We start from the raw sequence: 27,557 nt of genomic DNA on the forward strand, positions 1-27,557 counted from the left end.
ATGAAAATGGATAAATTTGTTACGATTCCGAACAAATGATTTTTAGGGTGGAAAATTGATTGCTTATGAATTATTTACAAAAAATGCTCGTAATGTTTGAAGGGTGCAATTTTTCAATTATTTAATTAATCTTCCCCCAAAAAACATTTTTCTAATTTTTTCAGATTTTTAAAATATTTTCTAACGATTCAATAATTTCAAAATGCATTTCAAAATGTATCTTCTCCCCCAATTTTCATAATTAAGTTAAATACTTTTCAAACTTGAATTTTCCGTTACAAAAAATACAAATCTCCAATTTAGAGCGGTCGAAGACATAAAAAATCATAATGTCTAAAAATTTTTCTTTAAAAAACGCAAAAGTTTTCCTCCGAGAATCCACTGAATTCAAAGATGAGTCTGCGCATCTCCGAACGATTCTTCGAAATAAAAAAACAATGATCTTCTTCCCAGAAACTATGAATTTTTGATGATACCATTTTCCTCCTCAATTAACTCATCCAAAAACAGTAGTTTAATGTGAGAGGCTAAACCCTACGATTTAAACTCCAGAAGCAGATGGTACCCAATTCCATTTCTCTCCCGACGCGAAGAGATTAATAAAAATTCGTCGCGTGACTGATTACGAAGAAGTGATTACGTAAATTGATCCATCCTCCATTCGACGTCTGCCTCATTTTTTTTTACTTATAAAAAACCGATGAGCCAGGCCCAACGGAATTGGAGATACTTGAAATGCAGAACCGGAAATTGACTCACCTTTTTCTCAGCGGTCGCCGTGAGCTGCTGTAGCCTCTGGGTCATGTTCGACAGTGACTGCTCAAAGGCTGCAACTACGTGGGCCTGTTAACATGGAATAATACAAATGCATATTAAAAACAATGAACTCCAAACTCCATTATAAATTCTATTTTCAACGTCGTAAATAATATTACGCTAGATGCAATCGATTCGAGTGAAATTATGGCCACCAAGTGGCTGTAATTTTTGTTAGAATAAACATGGGACAGGGGGGAATGTCGTTTGTTGTACCTTATCGTGAGTTGGAAAATTACTTCATGAATACATGAGGAAATTGTAATGTTAATTCATTTGTGTTTATACAGCGCAATGTTTTTCCCATCTGACCCTAAGTTTCCAGACATTTTACAAGGATTTTATTCTTTAAACTTTATACTTCTGAATTTGAAAACATTTTAGAAAAACATTTAAAAAAATAAAAATGTTGGAAAACATCGAAATCGATTTCATGCCCAAGAAAATACGGTTTCTGGAAGTTTAAACAATTTCAATTATTTATTTGCAAAGAGTGATTGAATGTTTAAAAAAATACGACGCGGGGGGCCGTTGCCTAATTTTTAATGGAATTAACGTAAAAAATTAATATAATATTTCAATTAAATTTCTTAGAGAAAACGCCCACAATATTTTTTGATACTTGTTTTATTAATTGAAAAATTCACGCAGAACAAAAAAGATCTGCATTTTCTGTAAACAGTCATTTTAGAGACTTTAAAAAAATTGTTATCTGCAATTTCTAATCCATAATTTTTATCAAAATAAAAAAAACCCACAATATTTTTTTTTTCAGATAACAATTAACAAGTTGTCTGGAATTCTCTGATAAGCATGAATTTCCAACCGCATAATCAGCGGTAAAATATCTACGGATATGGTGACTGATCTTAGCCATGTAATTACCCTCTCCCCGATTATTTCTCAACATGTTGAAGGGCCCCCACAAAGATCACCACATAATCAACTGCATAACTGGTCAGGTGGTACATGGTGCGAACACCGAACCCGTCTCAACTGCCATTGACTCTCGACACACGTGTGCACGCGTACACGCAAGATACATGTGCAGATCTAAACTGGACCGGCATAAATTGTTAAACATCGGAGTTCTTTCTCCCCGGAATTTTTTGTGTTTTTGTAATGTTCGAGTGTTCGAAACACAAGTGTTTCGTGAAGTTAAAAGGGAGTCACTTTATCTGCCAGGCGATTAACCCAGATTAACAAACTGTGGTATTTTTTCTCGAGTACCCGAGGGCTTCTGGAGATAAAAAGACGGATGGGAATGAACCTGAGTGGATGAATATATAAATTGTATGACTGTATGAAATTTTTGAATTAATTTTTTCGTGAATAGTGGGACCCAGGGAATTTGATTTATTAATTTTTTTTTTTAATTTCACTGCGATGAAATAATAAAATAGTTAATTGTTCTGATCATTTCGCATTTCCTTCCTCAATTCAGAGATATTTGACTCTGAAACTCATTCAGAATCCGGTGATTAAATCTTACGAATAAAAATGCAAAGTTATTTAGAACTCATGACAAATGTAGTTCATTAAAATAATGTACCAGAATGATAAATCAATTTCCTCAGCAGCTTGTCAATCTTCATGTGTCTTTGTCAAAAAATGAGAGAACATCTATTGTAGCTGAGGAAATTCTCTACTAAAAATTTTTTTTGGTAATTTTATTCCGATGAAATAATAAAATAGTCATAAATGTGATAACTGTTCTGATAATCTCTCATTCTCCTCCATAATTCAGAGATGTTTGCCTCTCAAACTCATTCAGAATTCGTTAATTAAATTTTCCGAATAAAAATAAAAATTCCTATAGAGCTCATGACAAATGTCCCCTCAACATTTCCTCATTAAAACATGCAACAGAATGATAATTCAATCTCCTCAACAGCTTCTCCATCTCGATTTTCCACAGATCCTACACCCAATATTGATATACATGAATTCAAATTTATTCACCACGAAGAAAAGAAAATTTCCTGTTAAGAAAATGAGATCGTAACTCCGTAGTGGCAGTGGAATTCCATTGTTGTGAAAAATAAAAACCAATAAACTCAACGTGAACACGAATTCTCCCAGTGCTATACCCCTCAATGAACCTTGAGAGAATCGCGGAAGTGATTCAACAGAATATTCTGCTCTCATTCTCCGTTCTGCTTTCAAGGCAGACTAGACAGCTGGTGGGCAATCCCCCGGTGAAGGAAAAATATAAAGATAGTTGAGAGAAAAAACAACAACTGAGGGAAGTAAATTGACTCCTAGACAGAAGACACGAGTAACCATCGTGCAGTCGACACTCTCTCTACGTCTCAGCTTTACTCCAGAATGATTTAAGAGGCTCGACACTGAGGTAAAGGACTCACACGGGACTCCCTGTGTAGGCGATGAGACTGACCCACAACCCGACCCACATGCTCACCGTTATACTTCACTCGTTTATTTATTTATTTATTCAATGTCGATGGAATTACTACTGGGAGACTTGAACATTGGTGAAAAATATTGTGAGGGGTTTTGAGGATATCCGAGTACTTTGGTTTTTTTTCTCCAGTGAAATGTTTTTCTACTTTCGTAGTCGAAATGCAACTGAATTTTGCTTTTCCATTGAATAAAAAATGAAATAATTAAATTTTATTATTCAAGCTTTGCAGGTCTGAATTTTAATGTCGACATTGAACCGTTAGAAACCATTTTAACAATCTGAAAAAAATAGAAAGTTTACTTTTGGAGAAAGATTCATGAAATATTGAAAAATTATAATTTTTTGAAAATCAGGAAAACCAGTATTTTTTTCTCTGGAAACTTTTACTCTGGAAATTTTTGACTCTACGCTGCTTTTCAGGATGTCATAATTTCTAGACTTCATAGTGGCAAAAGATGCGAAGAAACTTCTGTACGATCACACAATCGAAGTTATTCAGAAGGAGGTCAAGCACAGCACTCAACAATCTTCACGAGTGTTTATCAACAAGACAACGTTCAATGAGCTCATATCAAGTTCAATAGGATCTATAATATTTTTGCATTGTGAAGCCGAGGGAATGAGAAGTGAATAACAATAATTAATCATTTAAATAATTCAAACAATTGAAAATATAATTAAATAATAATAAATAATGTGAATAATTTATTTTGTGTCGAATTCAAAGTGAAACGAAACTCCAATGAACTCTTGAATGCAGAGAAGGAACATTCAAGCAAACAATTTTCGGGCTTTTCCACTCAATTGAATACTTAATTGCCAGTGGCATTGAACATTTGCACTGAAACTCAATAAAAACGCTCCCAATTGAGCAAGTGTTATTCGACGTGAACGATAGAAAAATATATTCTAATTTCAATCAATTGAGATAAAGCAGACGGGCGAAGGAACACTTATAAATAGTATTGGGTCAAGAGATACTAATTTGAACCCTGTAATCTTCCATCTCGGCCAATTGACTCGGCATTAAACTGAAATCCGTTCATCACGTGACGACAAGAGGCCAAAAGAAATTCAGAGACGAATTACCGAGAACACGGATCGTGGCTGCAACACTGAGGGTAATTGATCGATGATGATTATTATTTTTGTACAGATGACAGAGAGATCTACTCTATTTTACAGCAACTCGGTTGAATGCAGATGATCCGAGAGATCAACAGTGAATTACCCTCGTAAAATCCAAGTGCGATGCCTCATTCCGATAGAGATGTGGTTAACGATCCCGAGATTTTCTCGGAATCCTCTGCACCCGTGGCTCACACGCATATTTTTACGTTAAATGCAACAACGTTGCTCTGCGGTGTGATTTAACATGGAAGATTTTAATTTTTACGGTTGTTAAACTGGTGAAATGATTCCCTTGAAATTGATGGAAACAGGGAATTGCAAATTCACCGGGGATTCTGCATGGGAAGCATGTGGGATTAATCTCATATTTATTTGCACCGAGAGGAGAGTTAAGGGAAAATTACGGCAATTTTTAATGGGCGAAACGTTATTTGGTAAATAATATTTTACGTTGAGGAAATTTTACGTGTCGCGGAGAAAAGAAATGAATCCCGTGGGAGAAAGAGTTGTCTTTTTCGCTGTATAATCTCTTTTTACAATTTCGGGAGATTAGTCGTCGATTTTTTATTCTCAATGTTTATTTCTAGGGATTGAGGAAGAGTATTAACTCACAGGGGAATTTTGAACCGTTACGAAAATGTTTATGGAAGTGGTTATCTACGGGTTCTAACGTAATTTTTTATGACATTCATATATGATAAGAAGAGGACATTTAAAATTTCTTTCGCATATTTACTATATCAGAAAATTTAGCTTCTCAATTTTTTTAGCTTCTCGAGTTTTTTTAGTAGTTTTCCTTAATTTCTTTTTTATGTGTAAAAGTCTCGAGGCGATCTCATCAAGATAATAATGTTACGATCGCATTCCAAAATTATCTCTTTTTTATGACCATAAAAACATCCAGAAATTAAGTGAAAGAACGTAAACGTTGATTTGTCACATGTTGCTTCGAATTAAATTTTTTTAAATGTTGAATCACAACAATTTTTTGAAAATCGCATGAATATTCTCTAAAAGTTTACCGGAAATTTCAGCCCAAAATTTTAAACAGTAGACTTACACCAAAAAACAATTTTACATTTTCAAATGAAACATCACATCGTTATTCTCATTTCCCTTCAGAAATCTTCGTCGATTTTAAAAATCACATCAATTGAGGATGTGAATCAGTTTCCGAACCGATTCCATCGACTCCAGAATTTCATATCCTCACCTATTACTATGTAAATATCTCAAGAATCGCGTGGTTCGCGAAAAATAGTGAAGACATTTCGCCTAAGCCTATTTATTACTGAGAGAATCCGATATTCGATAAGCTGTAAAGCTGAATTGTTTCAAAGTTGCACTGAAACATCAGTACTGGCCAAATCATCATGCCCATTCGAATTTCAGATCGAAATTTCCCAACATTATGGGTTATATAAAGTCGACAATCATTCGGATCGATTCTGCGATTCTGCAAGCGATCTCTCTTCGTTTTTTCGTTTTATCGTTCCACATTCGTCCGGTTTTATCGAAACCAAACGGCCCAAGTACACAGGACCCTAGAGTGTTTCCCGTCGTGCTTTCGTTTACTCCTTATTTATGAGTTTGAAAATCCACCCACTCATTCCCCGTTTCAATTTCGTTGTCTATGGAATACTATGGGAAAATGGGAATTAAATTTTCGCGTGGGCTGAGAAAACAGAACGTGCGCTACACTTGTATTTCAATGTACCTCAATCTGAGGGTTTCTGATTATTTTTACGAGCAGCTGAGGTTTGATTATCGTCATTTCCCCTGAGAAGTTGATTCTCCTTGTTGACTGAATCGCTCTCCAAAATATTATGAAGTCAAAAAAATAGTAAAATGATGAAAGAATGAACATTTTTTTGTAATTCTTTCAATTTTTTCTTCAACTTTGTTTTCGAGTATGTTTTCTGGAACATAATGATCACAAAACAGGAAAACAAATTTGCTACACGTGACATCTTCCTTAATTACGCCATTATCTCAGTAATGAGTGGCTTCAGGATAAAATATGAGACCCTTTCTTCGCCGAGGAAATTCACGACAGAAAGGGTCTCTTGAGATAATCGCATAATAATTACACAAATGCCTCGGTGGACTGATCATAAATTATTATTTCAATGTTTCTCACAAATTTCTTCTTCAATTTCCGGGGTTATAACTGTCTCTCCCCCAATTGGTTCCTCACAAATTGATTCTAATAATTACAGAGCGGGCTCAGACATGAGAGTTCCTAGTTCTCGAAATAAATCTGTTTGGAGAATGTTTTTTTTTTCTAGTATCATTGGAGCCACTTCCGATCGGATTATCTTCCCCCTCAATTCTTTTAATCCTCTAAAATTAGGGGTTTGACAGAAATAGACGAGTGTGAGGGGTTTCGAACGAGCGCTGGAGAGAACACGAGAGCACAGATGATAATAAAACGCCTGGCGTCGTCTAGTCTGAGCGTAACCAGTGTCGCCAGGCGTCTCCTCGTAGATCTCATTTAAACTGACGGGAGAAACGACACGATCGTAAAAGGAATTTTAGGACCCGGAGAATTCCCCCATTACAATATTTAATTTCCAAATTTCGGGGAATAATAAAAATTTCATTTTTAATATGAAAATTGTTCTTATTAATTATTCATTTTGGGGCTGACGATTCTTATAGTTTTTTCTTCAAATTCAGCAGTTGAAAATTTCTGTCAACTGTTGAAAGACATTTTCAATGTTTATTACTATGAAGTGTTGAAGTGTTCTAGTTCTCGAATGGAGGCTATTTTAAGTACACTTTTGAAAATTTTCGACTGAAATTTCCGGTGCACTTGGTGAAATTTTTATCACATTACTTTCACTGAAATTTCAGGGATTTTCGTCACAGATTTTAGGGAACAATAAAAATTGCAGAGTTCTATGAGATTTTTAATTTAAAATTTAGGGGCTGACGATTTTTATCTACCTCTCGAAATAAATCGGTTGCGAGTATGTTCTAGGGAAATAACGATCGTGAAACAGGAAAACAAATTTTAAAGGCGTGACACTGGTCTTAGTTACGTCATTATCTGAGTAATGAGTGGCTTTGGGGCAGAGTAGGACATCTTTTCGAAGCTGAGGAAATTCTCTACAGGGTCGCTTGACTATTTTCGCTAGAACCACTCAATTCTTATAATTATTGCGATTCTTTCTTCAATTTCCGGAGTTTTAAAAATCCTTCTCTCTTCAATTGGTTCATCATAAATTGATGTTCATGATTATTAAGTGAGGGATGGGAGAGTTGCAATTTTCTCGAATGAAATCTGTTTTAAATAATCTTTTGAAAAATTTTGACTGAAATTTCCGGTACATTTATTGAAATTTCTATCACATTCACTGAAATTTCAAAGAAAATTTGTTGCGAAAATCTTGAAAATTTCAGGGAATAATAACAATTAGGGGAGTCATAGATAAAAAAAAGTCCCACTCCAACTCATTTCGATAAGTCAAGTCTAAAAATGTTATGGATTAATGTATTTGAAACTAAATGTTTTTCTTTGGCCTGTAATCCGAAGTCAACACACAAGGGCGAGTGGGGTGCGTGTAAATCTACTGAACAAGGCACCTCACTGTGTGCACACTGTATGTTTTTGCTCGGTAAGCTTTCCGGTCGTGTTTTTATTACCGCAAAAGCGTAAATGCGAGTGCGGTCCGAGTGAAACGACACGTTGAAATGAATAAAAATGGAGGAGTGCAGAAAAACTAGAGGAATATTGAAATAGACTGTGAGATGACTAAGATTTTGTTGCTATATTCTTTCTTCGATTCATGAAATTTTTAGTTGATTCTAATCGAAGAGAAATATCATATATCAGGCAGTTAAGTGGTTTCACTAAATATTTCTAAAGATATAACACTCTAAGTAACGTCGACAATGTCGTGATTTGAATTCAATTTGAGATCAAAATTCATGGAATTGTTTTATTCATAAAAATTCAACCAAATTGATTATTCACCTTTGGTGATCATTGAGATTTCAACGTGAATTATTGTGAAAATTAAACATCGTATTCAAATGAATTTTCAGAAGATTGAGAATGCAAAACAATAGTTCCACAATTTTTTAAATTCAAAAATTTGATTAAAAAATCCTTGTAATAGTCATTGGTTGAAGTTTCTCAATTTTTTATTCAAAATTTCGAAACTTTTTTTAAATATTTAGATAGCGATTTAAAAAATCACGTGAATATTCCTCTCTCTCCTTCCAAGTCCCATTTGAAGAGGCGCTGACGCAGAATGACTCAAGCTGAACTCCCGTCGTAAACCCACCGCATGGATTTGAATAATTACGCGTTTGCTCAACGCATCATCCAGGAATGAGCATGGCCCTTAACCGTAATAATGAATGCCACAAAACTCACAAAATTTTTTCTTCATACGTCATTAAAACCGGCGGAGTTTCTGACCATTTTGAACTGCGTCCTTGAACGGCCAAAAGAGAGGAATAAAATAAAAAAATGGGGGAAAAATCCGGCTCTCGATTCACGGAAGAAAGGGGGAGTTCATTATCGACTGAAATGTGTATTTTTTCCCCCTCTGCTTCCTTCTCGTTTCGTCAACAATGGGAGAGGTTTTTACCGGGGTATTTGTGCATGAGAAGAAGTGCATAATCTGCGGAGCGTTACGAGGCATAATGTAACTTGGGTTACTGTTCCCATACGCAGTTCAACTGCTGCAGTTGCTATTCCCAAAACAGTATATCTTCCATGTGCAAAAGGAGAAAAATTATCGGATGGAGAATTGTAGGTTGAGAAGTGCATGAGAATGAATATTGCAGTCTTGGTATTGAAAAAACAGAAATATTAAACTTAAAAATTTATAGCTGAGGTTTCAAGGTATTTTCTGATTGAAACTTCACGATTCGGTGAGATTATCAATAAAAGCTGAAAATTTTAGTTCAATAATTCCTTGAAAATTTCAGTAAATGAATAAACGACGTCACAAAATGAACACTGAACTTTTTTCCAAATGTTAAAACCTCACTCAATAATAAATGAAATGAAATAATTTTTTTTCGTTGGAGAGGCGAAACGAATTACTCCTTTCTCAATAAAAAAAAAAATTCCTGGCTTTGAAATATTGAAAAAAATGTCTGAAGCGTCCATTTTGCCCCTTCCCCGAAACCTCTCTACTTTCATTTTCCTTGAAAAATTGAATTCCGGACAATATTCGGAGTTTAACGTGCAGCATGCACTCGACAAGAAAGCCAGATCACCCTGAGTCACGACCCTCGCGATCACTTCTCGGGACACTGGTTTATTATAAATACATAAACAAGATGCCGGATAAAATGCCGAGCACGTGACTGTTTTTAAAATGTCAAAACCAGAGAGGAAATGGGGGGCCCTCCCCCATAGAGGCGTTGAGCGAAGGAACTTTTGGAAGATTTTTTTTTCCTCCGGCCGAGGGGTTGGTCAAAGGGCACTCACACGTGTCTTGTGTTCGAAACGCCTGGACCTTCCTCCCTTCGGCAAACACACGAGTTTTTATCATCAACATGGATACGAATGAGTGCGAGCATGTTATGTTGGAATTGGGGAGGCACGGATGTGTTTTTCCAGGACTACCTGGAGTTTATTTGATGTTGTTTCTCCAGCGGTTGCTTTCGATGCTGGAGTAAGCCAGCAGTACATGAATTTTATCGACCCAGAAGAAGATGTTGTTGGGGGAATTCACTCCTCTGAGTTAATCATGGATTCTACGGATGAATTATTTGAAGCAGATGAATGTGTCGAGATAACGAGTGGTTTTGGGAAAAAATGTGAAAAGAAAGTTTTCATTTGGGAGATTCCTGACATTTCCTTCAAGATGTCATCTTCAATTTTTTTCACAGTCTGCTCATTATGAAATTATCTTGATAACGAGAGATTTTTTTGAGAAAATAGCAGGAGGCAAATGGAAAAAATGTTTTAATTCAATGGGAACGTTAACTTGACTTTAAAATTTAAGACAGGAAAGTCACAGAGTCTCCATGACAAAATTATCCCATGAAATTGGGTGGAAATTTCAGTAAATTATCTGAATTATATTTTATCAACAATGAGAATAATACGATAACAAAATTATTCTCTCAAATCGCTCATTCTAATTTTATTTTCATTTCACAGTCGATTTCTCACATGTTTAATTATTAAATCACCTCGATGTCAGTTCCTTCCAGCAAGAAATGTCAGACATTATCCCTCAAAATCACTTAATTTCAATAAAAAATATACAATCTCCAAAGATCCCGAAATTGCCCCCTTTTAATTGACCATTTAACTGCCGGCATCAGCGCGAAACCTCATGCATTCCCTCGAATTATCCGGTGAAATCACCCATCATTAAAAAACAACACAAATTCTTCGCCGGGCAGAACTTCTCTCTTTCAACTCTAGAAACCTCACAAAAACTAAATACTGATGAAGCCCCAAGCTCATACAATAAAAGAGCCTGAGCCCAAAAAAATTAAAAGCATCAATTACCGCATTGCCCGTCACTCCCTTCCCAACGGTAAATTCCATTACCTATCTCCCCCCTCACCAGTCCTATCTTTGAAAGCTCAACGGTTCGTGAAGTTGTTTTACATCGACGTTTGTTTTTATTGTGTCAAAAATACATATTATTGAATGATCATAACTTCTATGTCACGTGGGCCCTCAAATTTTACATAACAAGGACACAATGTCATATTAGGCAAATATTAAAGTCACAAGTTATATCGAAATATATCAAAATTACATGGCCACTATCCTCAATTTTGATTGGGGAATTAGTCGCGTGAAATTAGTCGCTAAAAAACGCGATATTTTCAAATTCTTCAAACTCACAAATTATTTTTTGTGTTATAATTGTCAATTTTCTCATTTTCAGTATGCGCGAAATTAATTAATTCTTCCTTCTTGGATTTTCATTCATCATGTATTTTCATGTATCTCATTATTTTTGATTCCTCCAATTTTATTTTTTTCGCGAACGGCATAAATTTGATTCTCTTCGGTTTTCTGACTTGGGTACAGGTTCTAAATTTTAGAGAATCGAGAAAATTCCCCGGGTTCTTAGACGATTCTAGGAAAATGTCTTTTTTTCATAAAAAAAAAAATTTTAAATCATTCAGTTTTCGGATTTTTTACAATAATTCCCGAAAATTGTTCGTTATTCTACAAAATTCACTCATAACACTTCGCGTATTTTTCGGCAATTACGGGCAATAAAAATTCAATTCCCATTCATTATTACAATGCATTTGAGTCAACGAAATGCCATGCCTCTAAAATTGTAATGAAGAAATCTTCTCACAAATAAATGAGCCGATATATCAGAGCGCGCCCGTCCTGTCTGCTAATTAACAAATCGATTTTTCACACGTACAAAATTAAACAATCACGGCATCCCCTGTAAATGCAAATGAAATAATTGCAGTGTGTCACGTTGAGGCATATGATTAAAGCCAAGACCCTCTGTGGCGTCATAAGGATCAACAGAGTAGAGACGAACTAGTTGGGGAACGTGGCGCGTCTAATTATTCAATCGGCCAGCACACGGGCACGGAACATTAGCCTCCCCAGCCCACGCTTCGTTACAAAACTCGTGGTGCGCCGTTGCTCCCCCTCTCCAACTCTATTTTTTCGACTTCACCCCCTCCGCCTGACCCCTTTCCCCTCTCACGACGGTTTAATGCGAGTCCAGGCTTTAAATTCGTTTGACGGTGTATTTTGCAGGCGTCTTATTAAAGTCACCCGCGCGCACCCGTGGGCGGATTCACAGGAGGGGCGGGAGAAGGGAGGGGGGAGCACTCGCGAGATGAATTATTAAAATAAATCAAGACCGACAATCGTTGATAAATGGCTCTGATGTATCTCGCTTTCCTCTCTTTCTCCACAACTTTTTTTGTCATGAGGACTCCAGCATATCCGGTATTATGACGTCCGGCTATTATGTGACAGGTGAGCTGATTTTATTTCCCATATAAAATCCGTGAGAATTTTATTCAGAGAAACTGATGATTTTTAGAAACTTGATATGCTGTTATTTTTTAATTTCAGGGTTGAAAAAAATTCATTCCTGAGTTAATGGGGTTCTGGTGAAGTGTTTATCGGAAGAATGTCTTCTTTGTTGGAGGAAGGCTTCATTATTTGTTCGGAATAGCCATTTTTTGGCAATAAATTTCGTTAAAAATTGAAATTACTTAAATTACTAATAAAACTAATGGTGAACGAAATTTCAATTTTTCCTAATCATGTATTCCCCTCCCTTCGTAAAATTCCCCAAATAAGATCTTCCATCGTCTAAACTCCCCCCTGCACTTCCTACTTTCATTCTCCTCCCCAAAAACGGAAAGATTCCCGTGAAATAGATAGTTTACCTGCAATGCCGGACAACTTCGATGTCGATACTTCTTGGTAGCGAGCTCCCACCACGGTATGACACATCCATTTCCCCTAGGATTGACGGGATCGCTCACAGCATGCTCGTACAGTGGTTCGAGCACGGGAACGTTACCCGAGAGTCGTCTACTTGACGCCTCACTCGACCGCGGCTCCTTCGCGCCACTACCGCGTCTCGGTAGCGTAGCAAAGGCCCCAACAGCGACATTTCCACAATTAACCTCCTCACCGGACTCGAGTGAATTGTGCCTAGTGCGCGACAGACTAGAGAATTTTCCCGGCAAATTATCGCCGTCCCTCATTCGCCTCTCGATCTGCCCCTGCATTATGATCTCCGTCGCGTCTATCAGATAATTCTTACTCAAATCTCCATTCCTCACGTCTATTGTGCTCGCACAGGCTCGCTGCAGTGCCGGCACCGTACGTTCACCATCAAGGACGTCCTCACTGGACTTGTGAAGTGGATGGGCCATGACCTTGGCCCTTCTGCACGGCAGAGTGTCACACCTCCGTTGAAATAGACGTTCATCACAGCTATCATCTCTCTCAATCCCATCGTCTTTATTAACGCGGGATAAAGCCACGGGACTTTTTCTCATATCCTCGACTCGGCTTCGGCTTCTACGAAGTATACCGGTGACCCGAGGTCGTCTTCCGTGTCTCGACTCGTCGTCCGACTCGATGCCAGGGTCATTGTACCCAACTGGCAATGCAGCTGAATTACTTTGATCTTTTCTACGCAAGGCCGTCGTGTCCTCACTCACATTAACTCTACGATTACTTCTCCTCGATGCTGAAGTGCTATCATTACTCGACACTCTAGTTCTCGGCAATTCCGGGAAACTCTCGCTTATCGCGTACAGCGATTCACTTGATTTCGTTGATGACGTGCCGGTTGAGCCTGTGGAATGGCGCGACGAGTTGTTCTCCATGGAGGACGACCTGGGGAGCAATTTCGGTGGCAATTTTCCGCTGGAATTTGGCCGACGGATGGTGCGCGGTGCGTCCTGGGTGGGACTTTTCTCGTCGTCGTCCGTTTTCACGAGGAAGTCCAGGGATATTGGCGGCATCGGCGCCATGTCGCGTTTACGGTACCTGTAGATTTTGGAGGTCTCTTGGCTCGGCGTCTTCGAGATTTTTGTTATTACCCCGTAGCCGGGGCTGCGGCTCGTGTAGCCGAGCTCGTCGTAGCTCCTGTCGATCTCGGCGATGTTTTTGTTTATGTCCTCGATGTACCGCGCGGTTGTCCTGTAGAGATCACCACTGGGCACGTAGTTCCCGTCCTTCGGGGGGTCCTTTGAGGGGTTCTTCGGGGGGATGTTCGGGATGGCGTAGATCGGGGGCTTGGGCTTTGGGGGTGTTGATTTCGCCGGGGTTAGCAGGGGGAGGTCCTCCGGGACGACGTCGTAATGACCCTCCGGTGGGGTTCTACTCCAGTTGCCGGTGATCGTGGTGGTGTCAACAATGTGCGGGTCGAGGATTGAGGTCGGGGAGGACTTCAGGGCGTCGGTGGGACTGTCTGGGGCCACCGTGTCGTAGAGACTCTCCGGTAGGTCCTGCACTGTAAAAACTAGTGTCTTCAAGACGGCTCAGTTTAAGGGGTAACAGAAGGCGTTTCCTCGAAATTTTCAAACAAATTTCCTGCTTAAAATTATTAATATTATTTGAACCCAAAGCACACTGATCTGACGATGTGATGACATCGTCTCCTGGAGATTAATGTGCTTCGATTTGTAAAAATATCGATAACTTTCGGCAGGAAATTCGTTGAGAAATTTTGAAAATTGACGTCATTTTGTTAATCCTTAAGACGGTAGACACTAAGTTGTGTCTATCGGGCAACTTTGGGGGAGTGAAGATTTGAATTTCTTTAAGTAAGAGGTTTTTCTGGCGAACAACAAGACGTTTGATAGACCAGACGTTTTCGTTTGGCTTCGCGCATGACGGCTGCATTTCGACCAGACATTAATTCCATTAGACATGCAATCATAAGACGTTTTTGAATTTATTGAATTTCTGTGAATTTTTCTCATTTTTCACTCCTTCGATTTTATTATGAGAAACAAATAAAAATAGAGCGGAAAACACTTGGGAGTTTACGCCTAAGAATTTCTACAGAAAAATAAAAATCTATCGACTTTTTTCTGTCAAATATCTTTTAATAAAATGATACGGTAAAATTGCACAATCTCGTATAAAAATGGCGCAAAAAAAAATTTAATAGAACTCTAATAAAACTTCGAGAGAATTCTGATAGAGCAATGAAAATGCAATTCGTCTTAATGTCATGTTTTAATGTCTTAAATTTGAGAAAACAAACGTCTTGAAAAAAATCGTCTCAATTTCAGACACTAGTTTCTCCAGTGATGATTACCTTCTTGACGTCTCTGACTAGCGAATGTGTTGAGCGTCATCTTGCGCTCGGGGTTGACAACAGCCTCGTTGGGCCTCTTCGGGCGCTTGAGGGTGCCGTAATTCTCGAGGAGGGTGTGCTTGCCCGTTGATGACCACCTGGGGATCTGGTGAATTTGGTCCGTGGGGATGGCGGAGACCATCGGCAAGGCGCTGGCGTCACCGGGGATCTTCAGCAGCTCCTCCGAGTCGGATCTGTAGACTGCGCGCGGTCGATTCCTCGGACGCGATCGAATCGTCGCGTATCCGTCGTGCACTCGACGCGAACACACGTTCAGATCCATTTTCCCGGGGGTCTTTCACTTTCGGTTGATTAAGGCACTTACACTGGGTTCATTTTTTGGGTTTTGCGCCATTTATCGGGTCTGCGGGGGATATTGAGAGCCTGGAATGTGCGGTTTTGCTAGGAAATTGCTGGTACCTCGGATGCTTCGTCATCATTGGTAGAATTTTTTTGAAATTACAAGCAAGATACGATAGGAAATCTCATGAGAGTGACATTCAATCGGATTAAATTTCAAGTTTTAACCCTCGATCATTCTACTCAGGAACAAATTACACGAATTTTTCCATTTTTCCCTGAATTTCCCTGATTTTTCTAAATTTTCACAAAATAATTCAACTGAAAAATCAAGTATTTTATTGATTTCCGGATTATTCGAACATAAAAACAATGGAATATTTGATTTTTCAATGACAAAATTTCCTGAAATCTCAGTGGAACTTGGACATTTGGAAAATTTCCAACAGCGACGAGTGGGAGGGCGAGGGGGAGGGAAAAGGGGCGCGTTACAATTGGGTTTTATGTAGATCCGTGGCATGACGCAATGGGTGTTGTATCTGGGGAGATGTGAACATGAGATGACAGTTATGAACTCCACCTCGAAATTACTCTCGCCTTGGGTTATGCAAGACTGGGTGACCTCTTGGGTGCTGGTGATCGGAATAAATTAGGGGAATCATTGGACTGAACGTTGAAATTTAGGTGAAGTTTTGTTATTTTTTTCATTTTCGAAGACTTTATAAAAATGAAACTAGCGGAATTTTCGCGAGTGGAAGATTTCATTCAGGGAGTAGGGTCAAACAATCTTACGTGGACATTTTTTTAATTGCAATATTTTTTATGGGAATCATGAAATTTTCCGTAAATATGTTGCTTAAAAATTTTTAATTCCCTCGAATTTTCAGCAACAGAAAGATAATTTATGAATATTCGTTACCAACTTACGCAGAATTTTCAATTAATTGAAAATTCAAGAATGCATTCAGCTCATTTTTTATAATTTCTATGAACTTTCATGAAATCATTGAGGTAAACTTTACAATTTCCATGAAGTTCCGAAGTTTCAATCACAAAATTTCCCAGAAATGCGCCGGAAATATTAACAATTATACCGAATTGTCCATGAAATTCCAATTTTTCCAGCAGTCCGCATTTTCTCCCCGTGTGGAATACCTCTCCATCAAAAGATCGAATAAGAAACACGAGGGTCACGATAGCCATCCTCCCATTCTGATTACATTAGTATAAACCCCCGCAGCAAATAAACCCAATAAAATCAATAGATCTCCTGTTCCGCCCATAGACAGCAGAATCAAACAATCACGACTTGGACTCGGCCAGTACATCATCTCGGGTTTTCTAATCCCTCCCGACTCGAACGACCCAAATCGACCTGAATGGAACATTTTCGAGAGTAGGAGTACCATGTGTTTCGTTATCGTGAACCACTGCACGGCCCTGCGATCTCCAGCAGAAGGAGCGGTCGATTCCCCGACGCGTAACGCGATGCACGATAAAAACCCAACAGATACAACAGACCGAGAGAGCTAAGGTCCCTGGTACTAGATTCGAGGTCGCAATTACCTTCCACGTTTTTCACGGTGAAAGGAGAGTTTCTCATTTTAATCCTGGAGTGCACCAATTAAATTCGTGATGAGAAGTTTAAATAAATGATCATTTGGGTGGGACTAGGGCATAGAAGAAGTTCCAGGGGAACTTGTTTTCGTAATTGTTGCATTATTTTGTTACTGCGTGGTTCTAGGGGAAAATGTCAAAAAAGCTTTTTTGTAGAGAATTAAATGTTCCACAAAAAATGTTTTTTGAGATTTTTTCAGAAACCACTCATTTCCTTGATAATTCAATTGCGAAGCGGTACAACGATTCAAGTCGATTTTGATTATTGGTCAGTTTTCAATAAATATCTCGGAAAATAAGGCAAGTAGCAAAATTTTTGTTATAACCTTTTTTGTAGCTTTTAATTCGCTTCCCAAAAAAGGTTATTATAGAAATTTAACCATTCCTCTTAGATTCGGAGATTTCGGGCATTTTACAATGATTTTGTTACATAAACTTTGCAAGTCTGAATTGAATCTCGATATTGAACCGTTAGAATTTTGTTTTCAAATCTAATTGCATTTTCTATAAATACTTGGTAAATCAATCAATTTTCAACCATAAAAATCATCTGTTCGGAATCGTAACATCTTGAATTATTTATTTATGAACAAAAAATGTTTAAAAAACTGATAATTCTGTGCAAAATTAATTTGAATTTCTTTTTTTCTCAAAATAAGAAAAAATGAGCAGTAAGAGATCTAATTCTCTTAATCTTATTATCTTATAAAAAAATGAGCATAATCCCACAGATGAACGGGATACAGGAATTGATATGGTCAAATAAGATCAACCCGTCGAACGGTTCTTCAGGAGCTGAGGTCGATTACCCGGGAAATAAATCGTCCTTGCGGCTCTCTCACGTTACACCCGTATTGTCCACAAACAGTGAAAATAACAAAACCCATACCGGAGTTTATTACCGATTATGGTGTCTCAGGACGATGGAGATAACCATGTTGGGCGACTTTGTGTCGTTTTCACGCGTCTCGCGAGTACTCCTCACAGCCTCCGGCTCGCAAACCTACGATTTGACGCCTCGTTTTCCTTCCCAAGGGCTCACAACGGAAGTGAACAATGTCTCAGCGAGTGATTTATAAGCGTAAAGTGAGTGGCGGATGTGTAATGTGGCCTCTGGACTCTGCTTCATTTCTCTGAGACGCTCAGAGTCCTTTTGCTGGGTTGGGAAATTCGATGTGCTTGATTTTATTACGGTGGGAATGAGAAATACTGGCTTTGGCGAATTATTTGGAAGTCGTTTGTACTGACAAAAACTTTGGTTTTATATTTCATTCGCAGGGGAAAAAAAAGTTCTGGTTTCCAGTGACAGAATATGGATTTCAGAAGTGCTAATCAAATTCAGAGGCAAAAAGTACTGCATCTCAGTAGAACATCGCAGCTTTCATTTAAAAAATTTTTTAAATAAAAAAAAAATAGTTTACTTTCGGTAGAAAATTGATAAAATAATTTAATAATCCACTCATTCCGGTATTGAATACTCATCTTTCAATCTGAATTTCAATCGAGTTTTGAAATTTTCGTCTTATTTATAACTAAAACTTATAATTGCACAGGTTTCCTCCCCCAAAGTCGAATTCATTATCATTCTTCTGAGAACTACTACTACCCTATTCACAAAATTCTATTCTTCAAGAGTGTTGTGAAGCAGAAAAGGTCTCTCTAAAATTTCATCATCTCTATTAGATCGATAGATATTCATCTAGCCTGACCTCGATGTTAAATCAACTCATTCTTGTTCCAACACTTCGGTAGTAAATCAAATCTGATACTAAAAGGTGATATTAGATCAGGGAATTCAAGTCCTTGTGACCGTTTATCCCATACGGAGAAAATTTTGACGATAAAATCGGCGATCATTCGTCATTCCTGCAGTTAACAAATTTTCCATGAATGTTTTTTATGGCTCCACTGACATTTTAATGAATTTTGTCATTGAAAATTCAAAATTTCAGGGAAAAGACAATGCAAACTGAACGTCAGTTCAATTATTCCACAGAAATTAATAGAAATAAAAAAATTCAGGTAACTATACCCTTAAATGTTCAAGCTATTAAAAATTCTTCATAATTTGCTACTCAATATTGTCGTTTTAATTGAAACCACGAAGATTAGAAAATGTGGAATTCCCTCGAATATTCAGTAAAAATAAAATTTCACAAATTCAGTCTTAAACTTTCAATTCTTTTCCAACAGTGGACATACTTTTCCCTGAGTACTATTTCCCCTTAGATCACTCCCCATTACAACATAAAAAATATCAGTAATCCATAACGATTTTTTCATGCAATAAATCATTCTAGTGTTGCTCCATCGCGATTAAAATCGGTGAATACCATGTTGTGGCTATTAGCTAATCGTTAAATATAGAATCCATGTCTCTTCCTCTGGCATTTTCCACGCCGCCAACAAACACATTATTTCGTCTCTAAATTCGCGTGGCTGGAACTGCGTTCCACTCCCTACTCGCATTAGGACAGGTGAGACGAGGTGCATAGAATTAAATGGAGGAGAAAAAGAATTGTCGAATAAAAAAAAAATACAGGACCCCAAGAGCATTACGTCATACGCGCATTTCAAAACACGAGCGGCATGACGCCGCCCGCAAGACCTGTTTTAAACGCACCGTGTCCTCTGTGATTTGTATTATGAATACATTAGAATGAATGAGAACTGGTCTTCGTCCACAATATCAATTTGTCCACTTTGGATGTCACCGGAATTTTTTCTCGGCGATAATCGTGTCATCTCCGGGACACGGAGTATAAACATGAACACTAAATTGAATGGACAATAATTACACTGTCAGAGAAAAACTGACATTTCGTGGATAATGAGTGACACTGATGCAGATTTAGGGGAAGCCAATCATGAAATTTAAGATTTCACTGAAAATTCAACGAAATTACAAATTTTTTTAGCAATAAAAAGAAGAATTTCCTAAATCACTTGAATACCAGAATTTTCACGGAATAATTGAACTAAAATTGAAAGTTCTCATTGACTTTTCCGTACATTTTTAATCTTCAATGATAAAATTAATTCTCCAATTATTTTAATTCAAGAATAAAAAATTTTCACTTCTTGAATGTTTTGATAAGAATTTTCCTACTCTCGACATGAGAATATTCACAGAAAATGAGCAGGAGGAAATATTTTGTAATTAAAATAGCGAGAATAAAACCCTCACCAGCAATGAATCATAAAATATATCCATTGGGAACCTGCACGCGCAATTCTCCAGTAAAAAATTCCTCGGTCGGATTTTTTCCGCATTCAATCATGATTGCAGAAGGAATGATGAAAAAATCGTACCTCATTAATCATCCATTGCAGCAGAAGCGATGGAAATTGAAATGGAACAGAGGTCAATGAATTCTGGTTCCACAATTGGAATTTGCAAATCAATCAATTGCCCGCAGTATGACGATCGAACCGCAGTCGATGGAATGGTATTGATTTTTTTCTCGAATGTTCATCATCTTATTGGAGGGATGATGAACAGCAGAAAAAAACTGAGAATTTGTTCCGAAAATATTCACCAACTAAATTGGAGACGAAATATTATTAGTGCAATGTATTGATTTACGGAATAAATTGAATGTTTGTGGAACTATTCGACTCATCAATTCCCAATTTTTAACTCCTCCAGATTAATGCATCTAATGCATCTTCGTTAATCGTTAATTGTCATAAAAACATTGCCTTCACCTAAAAACACCAGAAAACCATTTTTGAAGCTCAGAAAATTTCCTATAAAAATCGTGTTACAACACTTGTCCCCAAAACCCCTCGCTCTCGAGATAATTCCATAATTATGAACTAGAAAAAAATGTCAAAGTGTGAACAGCTACAGTATTGGAGAATTTGTCTACAGACTGGAAAAAATCTCAAAAATATTCCACAAAATTTCCCAAATTCTCTCATCACCTCCAGAAACGTGGAAAGATAGAATAGAAAATTTTTTTCCGACACTGACGTCCGCTTTTCGCTGACACGGTTCAGTTTTATCATTCGAAACCACTTGTGTATTCTTCGTGAGGCACAAGGCGTGAAGACATCGTCAGTATCTAGGTATAAAGAAATAACACTCTCGAGGTGAACGAAAATTTTCTCAGGATTCAAACACTCCGGTGGATGAATAAAAGTGGGAGAAGAAGGAAGAGGATTGCCCCTGCGGGGGCTTTGGGTTTGAAGTATGCGGGTCATGAGCGAACGGGGGCTTCTGTAACTGAAGAAGAAAACGATTGGATACGTATAGCAAGTCTAGGGAGGTCTGGTTTTACTAGTACTCAAAGGGTTTGGAGGGGGAGTAAATTGAAGATGATATCGTGGATCGTCACGTGTGCACCTAGGAACTCCATAAAACCCTAGGGGCCTCTACCTCAACCACTTTTATACTCTTCCGAAGTCGAATTACTCGGGGAAAATGCAAGACTCGTGATAATTAACCAGTTCTCGAGGTTTCCTCGATGTTTTACAGTTTAACGCGTCATTTATTGCCATTTTGTTGTCCATTAATTCACTGAGGGCGCAGGACTACCGGATTTACGACGATATTCCAGGCAAAATTGAAGGATCGGTATTTTTACTTATTCTTTTGTTGCTGATTTTTTTACTGTCATCCACGATTATGGAGTCATGTGAATTGGGGGGATTAGCCGCGATAATAAGACTGCGAACATGGGAAATATGCGGGGGATGTATCGCTGTTGGTGGGACGTAACCGAAAAGCGGATGGCCGGGGTCAATTAATTTTTTTCGATTGGGGGGGAATATTCCGAGGATAAACTAGTAGCGATGATTAATCATTCGTAGGAATTCCTGAGTCATGATTGAGTATTATGAAGATGTCTTCGAGGTTCAAGTGAACGGTAGAAATTTCATTCTGAGGGGAATCGAAAAATTCAAATTTATTAGCTGATTTAGAAACAGAATCGTCAATTGGGAAATTATCTCGATAACGAGGTTTTTTATTTAAAAATCATCATTAATCAATCATTAAAAATCACAAGTTGATTATAAAAGCCAAACGGAATTGTGAAAAAGAATTTAATTTTCAATTTTATGATCCCAACTTGACTGCTTATAAAATATTTGCTTTAATTTTTTAAAAATTGAATTATTTTCTTCTTTTGATAGTGGGAGCCAGAGGAATGCACTCATTACAATGATTATTCACGAATACATTCCAGCCTCACAATCTCCCCCAGAGAAATGCATCACCAATGGGCTGATATGCAAATAACTAATGAAAATTCAATTTCATAAAGAAACAATTCCATCAATTTCAAGAAATAATTTCTCGCCCCTGTAAAAACCCGACTGCCCTCGAAATTCGTATATTTATCCTCTCACCGTATTTTTTATTACCCAACAAAACCGGAAACGAGATGATATCTCAAAAGAAACTCATTCACGTATCGAATATCCGTTTATCGATGCTCAATCAATTTATCTGTCACGTCTCCTCCCGTGGGGCAACAGCCAGAGCCGATAGAAATCAATAGCGACGGAAGTCACTGGGGTCGAGGAATTTCAACCAATACCCTGAAACCATTGAGCGTCATCCACCAACTGTAATGTACAACTGAAAGAAGACAAGAAGTCACAGGAAGACGATCTTCTCGCGAGTGGAATCCGTCTGGAAATGAAATCCGCAAAGAAACCCGAGCGTGTCTCTCGTACACCGGAGGCTCGCGTCCACTTTTTCCCTTAACATCCATTCCACGGATCCACTTGACGCATCTCCCCCCCGCTTTCTTCTATCTCTCATTTTGACGTTTTCTTTTGGATTTTTTTTTATTCTCGGGGACTTTGTACATTCCGCGTGGCGAGATGTCACTCGCACTCTGACATTATCTCCTTGGTCTATGGGCTTTTGTACTTGGGGGCAATGAGAGTGCATCGAAATTCTCGTTATGTTGTTGGGAGGAAATAAATGTGGATTATTTGGGGGATGATTGAGGTGCTGAGGTTGTTCTCTTGTAGAGAATGATCAAATGATAAAAGTAAAGTTGTAGAAAATACAATGATTTTGGTAAAGATATTTTTAAACTAGCTGCCGGGCCCGACTTCGCCCGGGCGGAATAAAAGAAAATTGAATATCAGAATTTTTTGAGACTTTCTGCAATGAAAAAAAACATCTCAATGTTTTCGACTTTTCCAGAAAATTCTAGAAGTCAAAGGTTTTCTTCAATTTTCTGTAAAACTGAAAATGTACTCGAATTTTTTCGAAAACCGGAGAGTTTCTTTAAATTGTTTAAAAAAACCCAAGAATTTCCTGACATTTTCTCCAAAATTTGTCAAAATCTCAAAAATATTCTCGGAAACTCGAGAATATTCTGCAATTTGAATAAATTGAATTCATTCAGTCGTTTTTCCATGAATCGCAGTCAAAGAATGGGCAACAGATTTATTATATTCAAGAAAACTCGTAAAAATCCACATATTTTTAGGAAATTTTTAATTTCGTCTAAATTTCCCCTGATTTTTCAATAAAATTACTCAAAACCTTCAATTCCACTGTTGTCTTCAAATCTCACCGACTTCGTAAACAAAAACAATAGTCTTATTTCAAATTAGTAAAACTGTCGTCAGTTTTGGGACTCTTCTTCCACCTCCTTGAATATAAAAAATTTAACAATATAGAAAAATAACGAGAGAGTGAAAAAAAATGGTGAACGTCAAGGTGAAGCCGCAGGCACGTCCTCGATAATGACGGCATATGTCTCGGATAATAATGATTCCGCGTTGTTTTCTCATCTTGTTTTCCCCTTTGGTTGACTTTAATTCGCTACGTTCGATGGGGGACACAGACGGCTGGAGACAAACCCGTAACGATAGAGGAGATATGGAAAGGCAACGAAAGACCCCGTATTTTCTTGATTGAAGCCAACGACTCGGCCAATCCCGTTCCTTTGCTTATTAAAAGTTACTACTCGTCGTTTATGCCTTTTGTCTCTTCTGGTAACTCAGCGCCAAGTGGATGCGACGTATTCCTCGTCCAAGAGTTCATTAATTCTTGGCTGTTGATAACTGAATTTTCGCGGGTTCCTTCGGCCATTAATTCCCAGGGATGAATTAATATTTCATGTTTCTCAAGTCTAGCAAACACTCCAATATTTTCGTCAAAAATTTCATAAAACATTTGAATTTTTACGAGTTTTTAGAGTTTCTGGAGTTCTTGTGAAAATTCTAATGACGTAATAATATTAAAAATTGCAATAATGTTATCTGAAAGATGAAATTTCAGAACTTGATTGAATATTTAGAAACAAAAAGCCATGAATTTTTAACTTTTCCCTGAATTTCCCTGATTTTTTGAAATTTTCGGGGAATAATTGAACTGAATAAAGTATTTTATTGATTTCCAGATAATTCGAACAGAAAATCAATTGAATAGTTGATTTTTCAATGAACAAATTTCCTGAAAATCAGCCAAAATTTTTTAACACTGCAGTCTCTCGAATAACACAACATGCAACCTTCAATCTCGTCGACTTCTCGCTCAATAATCTTGAATGTTAAACAGAAATGATGTCAGCTGGGTAATCTGGAGGCGAAGTATTCACAATCGTTTAGAATGATTGCTCAGACAATTGCAATAAGGCCGCCTACATTTCCGGAAACGAGAGAATAATCCTTGCTTACGAGGATAAAAATGAAGAGACATAAAAGAATGAGAATTAAAATGGAAAAAAGAAAAAAAAATTGCTAGTGTCGGGGGATAAGGACGAAGGAGGCTTGTAGAGCCCGCACAATCTCCGGAGTTTGTCCACTAATCCCTCTGAGATTCTGTCCACGTTGAGACGGAACGAGGGAGACAAGAGAGAAGAAAAGCGTTGAGACGAATTTTAAAAATGAACTGCTGACGGCAACACGGCGGCATTTACCTTCGTTGAAATATTAATAATGATACCGAGCCAGTGGGCAACGACTAGGCTTGTTAAGGCACCGACAATGAAGACCATTTTGGGGATTGAACTTTCATGAGCAAAATAACACTGATGGGAATGGCGTTATTAATGACTTCTCGTCACGAAAATGACGCGATTCGACACAGTTTTTTTTGTCGTTGAGTTTCTCTCCACTGATAATGCGGATAAATTTGTTGCAATGTATTTATGGTTTCTTGGATTATGTCGAAGGAATTTCAATAACGGGGGGCGCGGCGTTTGTATGTTAAAAGGCTTCCATCGAATTGCAAATTGCGGGAGAGAATGGGAGACGAGGGACTCACACGCTCAAGACTGAGAACGTGTTATTGGAAAAACAATAACAATTGCCGGGTTGATGTCAGGGTTTGGAAAATGTGATTTGAGGAGATAGAGATTGCGAGATTTTTTTTTGAAATTTCCTGAAAAAAGGATTTTAGGAAATTTTCCTTCAATTTTTTTCCCAAGAGATATTTTAGACCGATGAGTCTTCTCTTCAGTTCTCAAGTTCTTGAGAAAAATTCTGTAAAAACTGTCATTTGAATGACGCTGAATATTCATTATTCCTTTCAAAATTTTCTCACGCAATTTAATTGACAAATTTGGTGATTGAAATATCCTTGAAACCAATAACTTAAATCGGAAAACTAGAAATTCTTTTCTCTGTCTCCCACCAAAATGATCAACCTCCCTCCCCAAATCTCCAATAAAGACCCCCTCCAATCATAAACTCCCCAACCCGACATGTGTCTCTTCAAATATATGATAACCCGAAATGACCAGTCCCCGGACTCGCGAAAAGCCCCGAAGGTAAATAATTTCCAAAAAGGTTTTTGTCCCAATCGATTGTCCATCCACTCCCCAAACATAAACGACTGTAAATCCCCGTGATTTAACCGAAGAAAGTTGAAGCCAGAGGTGGGGAAAGGGGGGGAGGGGGTCATAAATCCCAGAGGGCAAAAGGGACTCACGAAAACGTGCGTGCACAGAACACTGTGGGGGCCATTGTCCCTTTTTCAAGAGCCGTTTGTCCGATTGCACCGAGGGCCCAGTGTAAACGTGCCTGTAAATGCGAGAGACGTTTTTCCCACCAGAGAGAGGTGGCCCAACAGTCAACAGAATAAATTATCAATAATATCGATGGGCTTTTTTTTTTCTCTCTCATTTTGTATAGATACGTGAGGAGTCAAGCTAATTGGCGTTATCATGGCAATTCATTGTCACAGTCGTTCCCATTTCCATTTATCTCATTCCTTCTTCAACATTCGTTTGTCTATTTATACAATTGCTGGTGTACGTGCTAGTAATAATGTAATCGGGGGGAACTACTGGTGAAGTTATCGATTTGGATCGTCAGTTTTTTACTGAGTACAATGTACACTTGGAAATTTTTTCGAGAGATCGCATTGAAATTTCGAAAGCGTTGCCTCATTTTTTTTCCAGAAAATTAATATTTTTGGAGAATTTTTTGACAATTAGTAATAATCAACTACATTAATTTTTTTTTTAGATTTTTCGATTCATTTATTCAGAATATTGTAACGAGAAAAATGAAAGAATGTGAAAAAAAAATTATATTTCGACGATTTATTACGTAAATCAAAAACACAAAAAATGAAAACTTGAAACTGAACGAATTTTCAGGAGAAAATTTAGATTTTGCAACACGTCGAAATTTTTTTGAGCGAATGAATGATGGAAATTGTTTAAAGTGTTTAGATTTCACCGGAAAGCGAGAAAACCCCACCTGTTTAGAGAACCCCAATAAATAATCCCCTGAGTTTTCCCCATTTCTATTCATTTTCACGGAATGCTAACCTCATGAAGCTCCAGTGCGAAGACGAGTTTTATGGCTCACGCTGACGCCTATGGACGAGATAACTCTGTCTATCAGTGAAAAGAAAAATTCAAGTGTTTATGGTTTTGAATAAACATCCTGAATACAAAAATAACGGATATTCTCCTGAAAACTGAAACTTCTTTTCACTGAAAAAAGTCTGAAGTACTTGAATATCCTTGAAGTACACGACACTTCGGTAATACCTGGGGAAAATCTATTCACGTACGTAAACCCCACCTACGTGAACTAAATCGGTAAAAACAGGGTACGTTTTCTAACACTGAACTTGCAGAGTCACGCAAGTTAGCTACTGTGTGACTACCTGTGTTCCATGGGAGATGATTCTCCTTATAAGCGTTTGATCAATTGATCCCTCGTAGCCATCCATCATGAATCGAGCGGATCATCAGGATTTTTAAAGAAAATGTAATGAGTTCTTCTCGAGAAACCGACATTTCTCAAAGTGACAAACGGGAAAATTCCATTTTTCTTGGTAGAGACGTGACGACATTGATGGCGATACGTTATTCCGATAAATTCCCGGTACATCTCTTGGAAATTTCTATAAATTTTATTTCTACCGAGATTTCGAATGAATTCCGACGTTGGAAATCCAATTTTTTTTTTAAATCGTTGGGAACTGCTCAATTTTTCGATGAGAATCGATCAAAAACAGGAAATTTCATGTGAAT

The 27,557-nt window shown here is 37.8% G+C and overlaps 1 protein-coding gene across 1 annotated transcript in view; it reads right to left on the minus strand.

The window, feature by feature from the left end:
* LOC107035547 (protein sickie) overlaps positions 1 to 27,557 on the minus strand; it is a 127,897-nt gene that overhangs the window by 8,554 nt on the left and 91,786 nt on the right. Inside the window, exon 16 of the mRNA XM_015253017.1 lies at positions 760 to 843. Coding sequence (XP_015108503.1) covers positions 760 to 843 — 84 coding nt within the window. The remainder of the gene's footprint in view (positions 1 to 759; positions 844 to 27,557) is intronic.

The sequence above is a fragment of the Diachasma alloeum genome, unplaced genomic scaffold (assembly GCF_001412515.2).
Source record: "Diachasma alloeum isolate Michigan unplaced genomic scaffold, Dall2.0 Dall_scaffold_00199, whole genome shotgun sequence".
In the NCBI taxonomy this organism is placed as follows: domain Eukaryota; kingdom Metazoa; phylum Arthropoda; class Insecta; order Hymenoptera; family Braconidae; genus Diachasma; species Diachasma alloeum.